This window comes from Rhagoletis zephyria, unplaced genomic scaffold (assembly GCF_001687245.7).
Source record: "Rhagoletis zephyria isolate East Lansing unplaced genomic scaffold, Rhagoletis_zephyria_1.1 Rzeph_scaffold_01885, whole genome shotgun sequence".
NCBI classification, from domain to species: Eukaryota; Metazoa; Arthropoda; class Insecta; order Diptera; family Tephritidae; genus Rhagoletis; species Rhagoletis zephyria.
The window spans coordinates 82,887-96,895 of record NW_016158969.1 but is presented as its reverse complement, the minus strand read 5'-3'; the positions used below and the strand labels follow the sequence as shown (position 1 = coordinate 96,895).

Sequence of the window (14,009 nt, the reverse complement as noted above, 5' to 3'; positions counted from 1 at the left end):
TTTGAATTTTTATTTGTTATAAACGTTACTGCTATATATCATCATATCTACATTTGTATGTACATATGTATCTACTTATTTTATGTACTTAAGTACCTACACATGTTTATGTATATACATACATATGTATATTGTTTTATCCAACTACACTTAATACATAAATTAAATTTATTGACTTCTTCAAGCGAACTTACATAATTTCTGATATTTTTTCCAAATTGTTGTTGCTTTCGGCTTATGTATCGAGTTGGAATCATTTACAGGATAGCCCCACCGCACAAAGTCATTTAACACGACGGCGTCACAGTACCAGCATTATTTCCAGACCTCAACCCAATCAGGTTCTTTACTTAAATCTTTACAATCTGCCTTGCATACAAATATATATATATATAAATATATAAAAAACATACCTACATACAAAATTTCATGCATACATTTCGTTTACAATAGTATATTAAATACTCCCAAGTCATTCGTGCTTGCAATTTTGTTTTTCAACTGCTGTACTTTTTCTATATAGTACAATTCGTAGACTATCCAATAAACTAAATTTTATATGTACAGTTCTTAAATACAACTTGTATTTTGAAAACATTGAATTGTGTAGCGAAATTGTCATTTTTTTTTTGCTTTTAATTTTGTACATTTGTAAAAATTCCCATTTTTTTTTTACTATTAAAGCTTAAACCCTGTAACCATTTAACATTCGAAACTAGATATAACGAAGTACAGTTTGAATAGTTTGAATAGTAAATTTAGTAGTTCATCTCAAGTAAAAAAGATTTCTATACATATGTATTTTGAAATTTTTCGATATTTTGCTGCATTAAAATGATGTATGTAATTTTTTCTAACGTACTACGCTCTCGAACCTGAAGGGACTGGTGAATTCGCCCTTTCGTGAACGTGTTGGCAGCAATCGTCTACCGGAGAAACGACCAAGGTTCTTATACTGCCTGTTTTTAATACATACATACATAACGTACCTAAGTTGTTAATGGTTTTTTTTTTGCACACATACTTACGTCTAACAGTATTGTGACAGCACTTAACGCATTAAATATCAATATCACTTAAATATTTGATTCGAATGCTTCTTTGTCGCTTCTGAGGTGTTTGCTTTCATCCAATTTACATATAATTATGCACCTAATGCGCTATTATTATCGCTGCCGTACTTAAATATGTATCAACATCTGCAATTGTATGATTTGTCTTTTTGATTTTCCGCTGCAATTTTATGAAGACATTGTATGTCAACATTTATTTTCTTGTATCAATTAATTTATGTACATACATACATATAAATAATCTTAAACATTTATTTATAAATAATTCTATGGCCGTTCAGGTTTATTATTTTTATAGCTACAGTCTCTTTGGTATTACCATACATAAATATTAGGGCTGTTCAGGATCTTGGTGCACATGTTCGTGGATTTGCATATTCGTTGCATTTGTAAATTCCCAACAATAAAATGCATACGGTTGCCATGGCAGCAATCAACAAATTTGCAAATGCAATTCCAACTGCAAATCCATAACCATTTCCACAACATCCTGAACAGCCCTATTGTTTTCTTGATTTAATATGATTTAATTTGATTTCTACATTTTAATTTGGTTCTCGGTTTTCAGCATGTTACATCTAGATTTAATGAAAAGCATCATCCACTATTAATGTCAACACAGCAAAGGTTGGTCAAAGCGCAACTTTTCAGTTTTGTCCGATTCGTTATTGCATTCCATAGCACTCGACTAATATCGCAAATTCTAACAGTAGTTGTAGCTAGTGTACTTGTGAAAACCAATATTTCGAAATTTAAGGACGCTAATTTACTTAAAATGTATACACCCCGGCTTATCATGTAGCGGTAGCTTTCGGAAAGGTGGAAAACATATATTTAATACTTGCGCCGGGTATTTAATGTTCGGCTCCGCCCGAACTTAGACTTTCTTACTTGTTTATTAAAAAGTTTTAAATTTTTATGAAAATTTGATATATTTTTTTATTTTGTACAAAGTTTGAAACTTTGATTTACATATATAGTTTTGTATAGTTGTATAGTAATAGTTAATTCACAAAATGTTGCGTGGGATCGCCGAAAACCTAATACGGCTATGCGAATGATGTTGAAAAGAACTTTTCGATACGTGAGAACTGGAGGGGACATATTGACATACATATGTATGTATGCAGTAAGGATGTATGCACGTAGTTTAAGACGACGTCTTTAGCTTAATGTAAGAAACGCTGTTCGGTTCTCGGCTCAAACCGCCAATTAGTTGTATAGCCACTAAGAAGATATCGCAGACCGTCTTCAAAAGAGTCACAACGCAAAATAATACGTTTGTCAGAAAATGAGAAAAACTAGCACATGATAATCATATGAGCAAGGGCGACTTCAACTTATGCTTTTTTTAACAGATTATAACAAAAATTTGCTCCAGCTTTTGCTGAAAGGTAAATAAAAGCTCTGTGTACATTTTTAGCGCATAATCCCAAAAATGCCAAATTTTGAGTTTTGACTCTTTTGAAGACGGTGTTCGATATCACAAAAACGAAAATTTTATGGCAAAACGAGTATTCATTCCATGTTCGCGGTCAGTTTATCTGATATCGTAGTGAGTACACTTATAGTCTAAAAGCTTAAACAGACGGCAGCGTTGATCCGGATTAACTCGGACTTAATCTGGATCAACTGCAGTTAATTCCCGAGTTTATCCAGATCAACGCTACCGTTTGTTTATGCTTTAAGATCCGACAAAGGCACGACCTTCACCCATCTGTTTAATGGATGAAATCTTTTATCCATGAAATTGAACGTGTTAATAAATATTTTGCGAGTGGGTTGGCTGAAAGAGTCCTTGCCAGGATGTTTTTAATTAAATATTCAAAAATTATTATTATTTTTTTAATTCTGTAATCATTTGTTTAATGAACAAATTATATACCATCGAAAGTATTAAGCCTATAGAATGCGAAAACGTAGGGTAGTCTATTTCTTTCCTGGTCTACCTAAATGGTGCAAAATTAAAAGATAATAATAATAATAATTTTTGAATATTTAATTAAAAACATCCTGGCCTGGATTTTTTTAGCCAACCCACTCGCGAAATATTTCCTAACACGTTAAATTTCATACAACGTAGATTTCATCCATTAAACAGATGGATGATGGTCGCACCTTTGGCGGATCTCCTACTATAAAAGAAATACATAAATAAATAAATAAAGGCGTAGAAAGGTGTTTTTTTTATTGTGTTGATACATTTGTGTATGTCTGTAAATGCAAATTTTATGTATCTATGCAATTTATAATAGATAAACCAGAAGATGTTCAGAAAATACATAAATAGTTGCACAGAATGTAGTAGCATTGACAAAAAAATGCAGCATGCGACAGCTTTATGCCAGAATTAGGTAATCAGTCTTTAGTCACTTAAAATATGCGTAGTATTGTGAAAACGATCATATTAGGTAAGTATGCACTTCACCTTACTCGGGGTTCGTCTACCAAGCGACTGTGTACGGTTCGAAGCCTGATGGATAGAAGTTATGTTTTCAATGTCATTATGGCGGATTTTTACTAGCCATTGAAATGAAAAATAATTTCCCCATTTCAAAAATGCTAAGTATTTGGAAACGAATTTAATGACTATTTTTATGAGTGCAATGACCGGGTTTTTTAACGCCCAACTTTGTCATTCAAATTTTTTTCCCATTAAATGCCGAATTAATATGCAGCATTACATACATTAACCACACTTTACTTGAGTAAATAAATAAGTGTTTGATCGAGCTTCTTCCCCAAATTTGTGGTGTGCGTCTTGATGTTGTCACACATGCAGGGATCTACAGCTTTACATTGAGCTAAAAAAAACGTCAAAATTGAGTCCAAATCGTCAATTCGGCAACGCTGTTTGCCATATTTCGTATTAAGATTGTTCAATTGGTTCGTAAACTATACGTAAATAAGGGGAGCCACCTTTTTTTAGCTGAATATCAGTAAATTGCAATTATCTCAAAAAACCTATCCATTAGAAAAAATTAACTAGATTTTCGGAATCAGCGAGCAATTTTTCATAAGAATCGGATAGTGGCATGCGTGGAACAAAAATGCGCTCGGGATGAACAACTGTTCGCAAAGACATCTTAAAAGTTTTTTGGTCTCGGCTCAAGCCGAAAAATTATTACGAAATCAGAGGGAGAGGAATCTTGGTGAGCCCTTTTCTCTAATTGTGTGAAGTCACTTTTATGACTAGAGACTGATTACTTAATCTAGACATTAAACGAAATACATATACAAGTGATTTATGCAGGCATCTTTCCAATAAAATACATATCAATAATATGGTAATGGATACGCCATACTAAATGAATTGTGTAAATTGATGAAATTCCTTTTCCATTAAAAGTGCATATAATAGGTCACATATACAATAGTTGGTGTGTATGTGTTGTGCATGTGATGTATTGGTGCAAATTGTTTGTCATTCAATATGTGTTCTTATTCGTCTATTTGGTAAATAAACCCATTGTAAATTGATTAATGTAAGCAAACAAATTGTATCCTGTCTACAAGTTACCGTTACTGTCAAAAACAATAACTACCTGTAAGTAACAAAAGCGCATTTAAATATGAGTCGAAAAATGCAACTGGCCCAAAACTACTTCAACACAAATAACCAAAATAATCCTACAATTTAAATACATAAATATGCACATATGCATGTATGTATGTATGTATGTATTTAAAAATGTATGCATAAGTCTATTACGAAAATTAAAGTAAAAAATACTACGACTACTAAAAAAGTATCTCATTACATACATACATACAAATATTTATTATATGTGCTAATATATACTACTTTGTGCACTTGTAAGCATAATATATTAATATACAGTGTAAGCCAAGCAAGTCGGTGCATGCTTTTGTTGATATTTTTAACACTTTAGTTAATCGGCATACATATTTCTTGTGTGTGTGTGTGTTTTTTTTTTTTTAATAAAAGCAAAAAGCATTCCACTTGCGCGAACACACATCCAAATTGCTTGAATTATGCTGCACATTTTGTTGCTTTTAACGATTTTGTACAATTTAAGCCTTTTAAAAATAATGGTGCAACTTGTTAAAATATTACGAGAACATTTGCAGTAATATGTATTTGTCTATATTGCAAACCTATTATTATTTTTCCTCTGCCATCTGCGTTTGCGCACTCATTATCAAATGGAGCTTCTGTTTCAACTATGGGATTTAATTGTTTTCCCGCTTTTGCATTCACTTTTCATTCATATGTTGGTAGTAGGGAATTTGAAGGCCAGAAAAAGTTATGCACTCAATTTTTGGTTGTATTAATTATTATTTTTTTTTAACGTTGATTGGAGATGGTGGGTAAAATATTGTTAAATAAGGTGTTTGTTTTTTTTTTGGAGATAATATATTTGTTTTTTTTTTTGCACGTTCACACAAAATTTTTCCACAATGTATGAAAAACATAAAAAAATGAAAAAGATAAATAACACAATTAGTATTAACATTGTCATGAGAAATTTACGTATTAATGTAATCAGTACAATTAGTATGGATAATTTCAATAAAATGCAATACAAATTCTGTTTACTGCTATGTTTGTATATAATACTGTATGATGTTGCACGGTTGCCCTTTGGTTGCACGAACAACTACAAAATGATTGAAATGTCTTTCTTTGATTTTGAGACAAAATGTTACCATGATAAATGATGACAGCGACAACAGACTTTGGCTAAAACCTCCTTACTAGTCAGCCAAAAATACAAAAGTAGATGCATACGCGTATGCAATGAAATCGCTAACTAAACGTTCTGTACAAAAAAAAAAAAAACATATCTTGTTTTCTAAATAAATCATTAAAATTGCTTAATTCCATTCAATTCGTTTAAGAAATAGGGTGCCTATTAAAAATTCAAAAAAAAAAAAAACGTAAAGAGCACTTTGAAGATTCTTGAGTCCGTTTTCAAAGTGACGACTTAACTCTCATTCGAGAGGGAAACATGAAAACGGCTTAATTTGTTCACTATAACATGTTTTGATTCAAAATCTGAGAACAAATTTTATCTTAAAAAAACTACATTTAATGCTGTATACCAAAACTCGAATATTTAGTAGTTCCTAATACATATCAGTCACATGATTTGTTCCTTAATTCAAGACTTTGTATAATACTTTACGACATACATACAAGTAAAGTTATTGTGGTTAGTGATATAACTTAAACATTGATCATTTGGACCATAGAACACTTTTGGAACTTTTTCACCTATATTTATTATTATTGACTTGAGGTCAGAAGGGATAATTTCAATGCAATAGCTTGAGTATTCAATAAAAATGTGTAAATCTTTGGAAAAACATATTCTAAAATGAGCTCTATCCATAGGTTGATTTTTTCTTAATTTGTAGTGATACTTTGTTCTATATATTAAATGTATATATAGGTATGTATGTATGTAAATTTATGATTGTGCGTCTATGTAAACATGCCCTAAAGATTAGGACGGCCGGTCTGATGATTATATGAAAGCGCACACAAAAACATTTTTTTATTTAAGCTTTTCAGTTTTTTAAATTAAAATGAAACATTCAGGGCCGTTTTCACAGTCGGACTTAATTAACGTTCGGGAGTTAACCTTCAGTTTCTGTGCTGAAACTCATTGCGTAATCACAGGAATGTGAAAACAGTCCTAAATAGATTTGTATTGATAAAGCAACATAATTTAAGGAGTAGTAAAACACATTTGTTTTTAGTAAACAGACAAAAGCTACATAAAGAGAAAAATATATTGAAATATTTTAATTTTTCTTAAGACATTTGACACAAGTAAGATGCGTATTTATGAACTTCTCAAAGACATATCATTTAAGAATTTATTAACTTTCATTATGTGTTAATGCTTACAATGATCCTTTAAATACTCTGAAAGTATTGGCTAATGATTGTTAGTAAGAGCATACCTGTCGTTATGGCTGGCGTCCACTCCTGTTCACCAGTGGCACCCCACAGATAACTTTTTGTGGGTACTGCAGCGCCGGTTGTTACATTAACGGGGCTATTATTCAAAATTGAGTTATTTCGTTTTTTGAATACTGAAAATAAAAGTTAATATACATACTTTTGTATTTTTTTGCATTTCGGCTATAAAGCCAAAATGTTGTCAAACTTACATTCAATTTTTTCGCCTTCATTAGAGGATGCAATTGACTTATTCAACGAAGAACATGTAGATGTGTGATCATAATCATATGTGCTATATCCAAGTGCATATTCACTATCATTATTAATAATATTGCTATAGCTGATGTTATGCGGTTTAGCAGGGACCGCTTGGTAATGATGTTGCTGTATTAAAACACCCGTTGGCCCCTTGGAAGATAAATAACAAAAATATCGTTACCTTAATATTGAAAGGCCCTATCTCACATCGTCGCTGAAATACCGCCGTAACTAAGTAAAAATCCGAAATTTCCGTTTTGATTGATTATGAAGTATTTCATCGAATTATAAGCCCCACATCAATTTAAGCAATAAAAAATTTTAGTCAGTTACGGCTTTTTTGCATTTCAACGACTATATGAATATTATTCGTTAAAGTGTTAATGTTATTGCTGGTCCATTTTTCTTTTATACTTTCATATAGTGAATGAAAAAACTATTTGGAGTTATACCAAAGAAAGTTGGAAAACTAATTCACCTTTGGAAATATGTGCGTCCAACGCCGACGATTTGATGTAAGTTTGATTGTAACATGCGATGGATCAAATGGATTGATCAATGCCCGTCCAGGACGAACAATAGGAGCAATTGAAACAATAGAACGACGCGCATTTTTATCGGACGCCAATGATTCAGATAAGTTTGACGAATCAGTCTAAAGATGGAAAATTATAATTGTATTATCTATTAGTTTATAAAAACTCTATTAATTTATAGCTACCAATGCCGCTAACATTCCTGAAGTGCCATGATATATGTCAGGATCGGACATTTTACGTCGTAAATTTGGTATTTTTGTTGGTGTTAAATTTTCCCAGTCATGATTTCGGTATACAGACGTCTCCAAACTTGGCACAGATGTCTTTTTGGCTCGTATCACACGTTGTAAAGAACTATTTTAAATAAACATTGCATAAAAGAATAAGTGCGAATGTTTTACATTTACATACCAAGTGCCTTGCGCTGGCGGTGGTTGAAATATTTGATCATCATAAGCATCATAGTCAAACAAGGAATTATGTATATACTCCGATTGATTGCAACTTAAAAAATACTTTTCACTTTCCTTGAATGGAATTAAGCATATTTATTTAGTGAATTAAAGTAAACAAAAAATTTACCCTGTCTTCCTCATTCAAAGAAACGTTTGCAACGATTGGGGGCAATTTGATGCGCGGTATAAAATTTGAATAAGCCACTTTTTTATTAGTAGAGTAAAAACTCAGATTAATCCAATGTGGTAGTGAATAATCATCTGCTGATGTTAATGAAGTATCCTTATTATGAAATTTCAAAAGTGGAACGGCATGTAAAGGTTGCTCGCCTACGCATACTAAGTCACTGCCAACACCATTATCAATTATCTGCAAACAAGAGAACAATTAGCTATTTATTTCAAAAAATAAAAGGCATCACAAGGTACTTATTACCCTTTGTTTAGTTATGTTCGTCAATTCCCGATCAACTTCAAATACTCCAACGCCAGGTGTGATCACTACCGACAGCTGACCAGTTCGATCGAAGGTACGATCCAGATAATGTTTCTCGAAGGTGTTCAAGGAAATATTTAAGACCTCCAAAAAGTTGCCTTGAGCCGCTGTGGAATTGCTAGCTGTAGGTATACACACCCCTTCACGCTCATGATAGCGTAATACTGTCGATTCGTATGAGGTGAAAAGCTTACGTAGCTGCGTTAGTACGGTACACCAATCTTCATTGCGCTCATTTTGGATAGCAACACGATAAAAATCTTCATAGAAACGACCCTTATAATCCAACTGAAGACAGTCACGCATATGTTCCGGAAACTCATCAAGAGACTTCGCTGCATAGAATGTTCGAGAGAACAATACCATGGTTACTTCATGGTTGCAGCCTAACTTTTTCCATTTGTGAAAAAGTTCAGTGAGGAAACCATTAACTGCTTTTTCGAAATACAAATCACCGTGTATATCGAAATCCCACATTTCGGATGACATTTGCAAAAACAAATATACCATTGATGTGCTGCTACGAAACACAATTTTTGTGTCCTCTGTGATAACGCCGCAGGATACACGTTCACCCTGAGCCCACATCTCATAAACTTGGCAACGTATTTGCATTTCGTTATTTTCGATTTTCTTATTAATGTAAACGCAAGTGTTCGTCTAGTAAAATAAAAATAATCTTTTTTTATAAGAACCAGTTTCTACAGTAGTACTTCTAAGATATAAGATATACTTATTAATATATCGAGCCCTAACCGCCAAAATAACGTAAGCGACATTTTTTTCGAAATTTTATTTTTGATGCAGAAATGCATCTAGATGCTCTACGAATATTTCTGCATCAAAAATAAAATTTTGAAAAAAATGTCCCTTACGTTATTTTGGCGGTTAGGGCTCGATATTTATCGTTGGCTTAGTGTGCAAATATGTTGTCATTTTTTTAATTTTTTAGGAGGACACATTTTCTAGCAACCTGTTTTTTATTATTTTTTTATTGTTAAAAGCTTTATTTGTTTACAAAGCGGAGATCACCAGATATCCTCATCAGACTTCTTTTTTCTAGACTTCAGCAGGGAATTGAATTCCATGTTTCCAAAATTTTAGTATTCGCATTTTCGCTCATATTGGCCGATGGTCATTTTAATTCGACTAAGTTTTTGGTCTATATTGAATTACACTGGAACTCAATCAGCTGCATTTCAAAATCTTCGATTTCCAGCCAATCAAACTTAAACGAGTTCAGTTGTTCAAGTCACATCAGGATCCATAATAAATTTGAGTGTTTCCGATAACTACTTGAATTCAGAAAACCTCGACGATAATTCGTCGTGATTTTTAATTTTGTTAAGTTTGTCAAACATTTGCAATTTTTGGAAACAATGGGGCACATTCCTATTCAAAATAAACACGACACTAAAGTTAGTTGCAGCATTTTGACATAATTATCAATGTAATATCTGCCCAAAAAGCTGCTACTAAATTTAGAATCCACTATGTCTATATCTTTACCAATAACTTTTAGTTTAGCCTAAAAAGCGCGATTGTATTTTGGGTGCATTATACTCAAATCTATTCCGATTTTGAATGACCCTTAATATATATTAAAGTAATTATATGCACACATATATGAATATGTATATAGATATATACATATGTATATATGTACCAATTTTTAGTATATGAGTATATACCTACAATACGACCATACGGTGTACACTTACCAAATACGTTTTCAAACGCCACATTTCAGATCTACCCATGTATTGATCCTTAAACGTTATCTCAATAGAGTCAAGCGCTACATCATTTGCATTGACGCGACGCATAAATACGTACGCAAACTTCCTTAAATTGAACTGCGTGGCTATGCCTGCTTCAATGCTGATTTCATCGCGCCTAAGATCATTGAATTTCGTAATTTGTAGGAGCAACCGAGTATTTTCATCTTCTCGGTCATAGACCTCGACTACATCGCCCAATTTAGTGTCAGGATGCTCTTTCTGATTTATCAGTAAATCAGCATCTGGAATAGGAATAAGTACATGGATTTGTATGTATGTATATGCTATGACACCGCTTTGAAAACGGAGGCAAAAATAACTTACCACTGTAGGACTTTTGATGCGTATTTAACTTGTAATGCTTCATACTGTGTAGAAAAGGTAAAAAAATGTATCCTAATATTTAAAAATTAAAGCCATATTTTTTATTAAAAGAGCTTTGTTTATCACTTCAGTGTGGATTCTATGCAAATGTGTTAAATTTTTAACAAATGAGAGCTGTCAAAATCAGCTGTTACTGATAACAAACTCTTCGTTCCACAAGATTTGTTCGCAAGGTATTTATGAGCACTGTTCACCTACCGAATAACCCCTCCAAAAAATTTGCGCCTTATATAAAGCTTATTTTATATGATCATACGGTTTATAATAAGCCCTTAAGATAAGGCCTTACGTGGAGTATAATTACCTTATAATAAGGCTTATAGATCATATAAAATTAACACGTTTGGTTTTTTTCATAATTAAGAATAAAAGAAAACATTAGGTCCATGTTCCGTCTGATGGATTGAACCCGGACAGCCTTGGTAGCAACCAATTGTATCAAGCATCTTTGCACACTCAGCTACAGCCAAACATGTAAAAGTGTTTTCAAATGTTGAGTTGAGGTCGTAAGTTTATAAGATTTGCTCTCTCTCTCTCTGAGAGACACCCTTACGCCTAAAAGTATGTTCACATATAAATATTATCTCAAACTAAGCCCGTTTTTTAATCACCCCGTTTACACAGGCAAACCTCAGATTATTAGCCGTCAAATTTTTGTGCTTGTTATTCTCACATCTCAAGGAAACGTTATGTTTCTTATCTGTGCCACCGTGATCAAGTTTTTCTGCTATATAAAGCAATTTAAATATGTTCTAAACTTTATATTTTATTAAAAATACCATTAAAAACCTCTTTTCCTTGCTAGCGTCCATTTTTGTTTACTTTTACATTTGGCATTTCTCCTCTTATTCGCAAAAATAATCGATAAAAGCAGGTTGGACACCGAAAAGTTATCGGTTAAATCAGAGATTATTTTATAATTACAGATTAATAAGGGACGAATTTTGTATGGCCAATCCCTTTTTCTCATTACAGATTAGGGAGTTAAGCTCGAGGATAACCTACTTATATGTGAACCTATTATAAGTCTTATAGGTCATATAAAGTAAGGCTTATATAATCCCTTATAATAAGACATCACACGGAGTAACCTTATTATGAGGCTTATAGATCATGTAAAAAAACGTTGCAAGCAGCGTCGCTTGCGTATTGCTAATTTCTTACAACTGCTTACACCATTTTTTGCTGGGGCAGAAACTTTTTCGGTACGAACAAATCTATATATTATTTAAAGGAAATTTTGGACCTCTCCGCCTGTACAAACTTTTCCTGAATAGCGGTGTGAATTTTTATTATTTACATTGGAAGATTTTAATTACCTCTTATTAAATTCATACATACCTATTACGTACATACATTTGTATAAACAAAAAAATATATGAATGCACTTTTTTAGCTCCGCAAATACCAATTTGCACACTGTGCTGCATATCGTGATGTTACACTTCGGAAACGATAATATTAAACGTCAGATCGCATCGCGTCCATTAAGAAAATTAAAACAGATATGTCGGATACAGAGCTTATCATAAAAATTATAAATGCTGTAAAGCAACGCGATTGCCTGTGGAATGTACATTCCTCTGAATATGCAAAGCGAGACAAGCTGGAAAGGGCTTGGCAAGAAGTTGCCGATGATGTAGGCAGACAAGGTATGTATGCATGTAGGTCAAGTGACTTGATGTAGTCACCTACATAGCAATTATTCGATGTGATGCATTGATGTGATTTGTCCAAGTATATTCCATATTTTGCAGATGTATTTTGTCGTGAGAAGTGGCGCAATGTACGCACGGGTTTCCTACGAAGCATTCAATACAATAGTAATATGTGTTCCGACAACAATGATAGTACTGAAGACTTGCCCACGCCACGTCGTAAACGTTTCTACTTGTATGATGAAATGAAGTTTCTTTTGCCATCAACAGAAACCATAGGACAAACGAAAAAGAGACGAAAGCTTTCTCGTGGTATCAAAGCGAAAACATCCTATGACGATCTGCCTAGCGGAGATTGCGGTGACATCGCTATACAAACGCACACTGCCCACGAAGATACTAAACAGTACAGCAACACTGATGTCATACAAAATACTGTCGGCGGCAAATATATTGAAATATTAAATGAGCTCACAACTAGCACACCAATACCCTTGACTAGGCAATCTGTTGTATCCGCTACAACAACAACAACTAGGCAATCTGATGCAGCCCTCTCAATGAAAATCAATCGCCAATCTCCACATCTCTCGACCGATAATACAACAGATGAATCAAACATGCATTCAACTACGCTAGTTGGGTACACGATTGATGCAAAACGCGAAATTGAAAATAGTACAACAGTTTCGGAATCATTCAATTGTACTGCAAAACGTAACGAATGCGACGATCGAGATGAGCAGCAGTTATTGGCCTTTTTCCGTGGCAACATCGATGATATATTATCGCTTCCACGTTATAAACAACGTTTGTTTAAGCGACGTATGCTGGAACTTATCGATGATTTACATCATCCGGAAAATGAGGTTTCAAATAACCGCTACTGCTAGGTAAAAAAAAGTCTGGTTTGCATAGTTTTTATTAATCCTTAAACATTAGAAAATGTTTTGTACTACATTCCGCTATTAAAGTTAAATGTATGGTTTAATTATTTGATCGAAAAAAAAAATCGATACGAATTGTTAAACGCTGTGCCTTTATTTTCTAGCCAAGAAAATTCTTTTACTCTGCATACGTGGTANCGGTTTGCATAGTTTTTATTAAGCCTTAAACATTAGAAAATGTTTTGTACTACATTCCGCTATTGAAGTTAAATGTATGGTTTAATTATTTGATCGAAAAAAAATTGATACGAATTGTTAAACGCCGTGCCTTTATTTTCTAGCCAAGAAAATTCTTTTACTCTGCATACGTGGTAAATCTTGTATTCTATTATTCTGGCGTCATTGCAGAGTGATAAGGGACATTTTTTTATATGCGTTTCCCCTAGTTTGCTCTCAAACACACATCTACAACGTGGTTTCTGGACGTTCTTACTGCATGTCCTAAATTAAAATTTTGAGTACACTTTCTAGGGACATGTTTGA

At 33.1% G+C, this 14,009-nt stretch overlaps 2 protein-coding genes across 2 annotated transcripts; one reads left to right on the top strand and one right to left on the bottom strand.

Moving 5' to 3' along the window:
- Positions 1 to 5,085: 5,085 nt before the first annotated feature.
- Positions 5,086 to 11,041, bottom strand: LOC108365478 (DEP domain-containing protein 5-like). Its single transcript, XM_017619512.1, has 10 exons — positions 10,862 to 11,041; positions 10,478 to 10,779; positions 8,697 to 9,416; positions 8,388 to 8,630; positions 8,217 to 8,332; positions 7,988 to 8,159; positions 7,745 to 7,921; positions 7,218 to 7,416; positions 7,008 to 7,139; positions 5,086 to 5,294 (listed from the first exon to the last, which is right to left on the bottom strand). The coding sequence occupies exons 1-10, from the start codon at positions 10,902 to 10,904 to the stop codon at positions 5,140 to 5,142; spliced, it is 2,259 nt and encodes a 752-aa protein (XP_017475001.1). The 5' UTR covers positions 10,905 to 11,041; the 3' UTR covers positions 5,086 to 5,139.
- A 1,019-nt stretch (positions 11,042 to 12,060) lies between these two features.
- Positions 12,061 to 13,630, top strand: LOC108365479 (uncharacterized). The gene is made up of 2 exons (XM_017619514.1): positions 12,061 to 12,573; positions 12,679 to 13,630. The coding sequence occupies exons 1-2, from the start codon at positions 12,429 to 12,431 to the stop codon at positions 13,470 to 13,472; spliced, it is 939 nt and encodes a 312-aa protein (XP_017475003.1). The 5' UTR covers positions 12,061 to 12,428; the 3' UTR covers positions 13,473 to 13,630.
- The last annotated feature ends 379 nt before the right edge of the window (positions 13,631 to 14,009 follow it).

Excerpts from the sequence above, each read along its gene's own strand:
- LOC108365478 (XM_017619512.1), bottom strand. The coding sequence starts at position 10,904 with ATGAAGCATTACAAGTTAAATACGCATCAAAAGTCCTACAGTG. Across the intron at positions 8,333-8,387 it reads CTTTGAATGAGGAAGACAGG|GAAAGTGAAAAGTATTTTTT; the intron begins GTAAATTTTTTG and ends ATTCCATTCAAG. Across the intron at positions 7,140-7,217 it reads TGAAGGCGAAAAAATTGAAT|TATTCAAAAAACGAAATAAC; the intron begins GTAAGTTTGACA and ends TTTTATTTTCAG.
- LOC108365479 (XM_017619514.1), top strand. The coding sequence starts at position 12,429 with ATGTCGGATACAGAGCTTATCATAAAAATTATAAATGCTGTAAAGCAA. Across the intron at positions 12,574-12,678 it reads CGATGATGTAGGCAGACAAG|ATGTATTTTGTCGTGAGAAG; the intron begins GTATGTATGCAT and ends CATATTTTGCAG.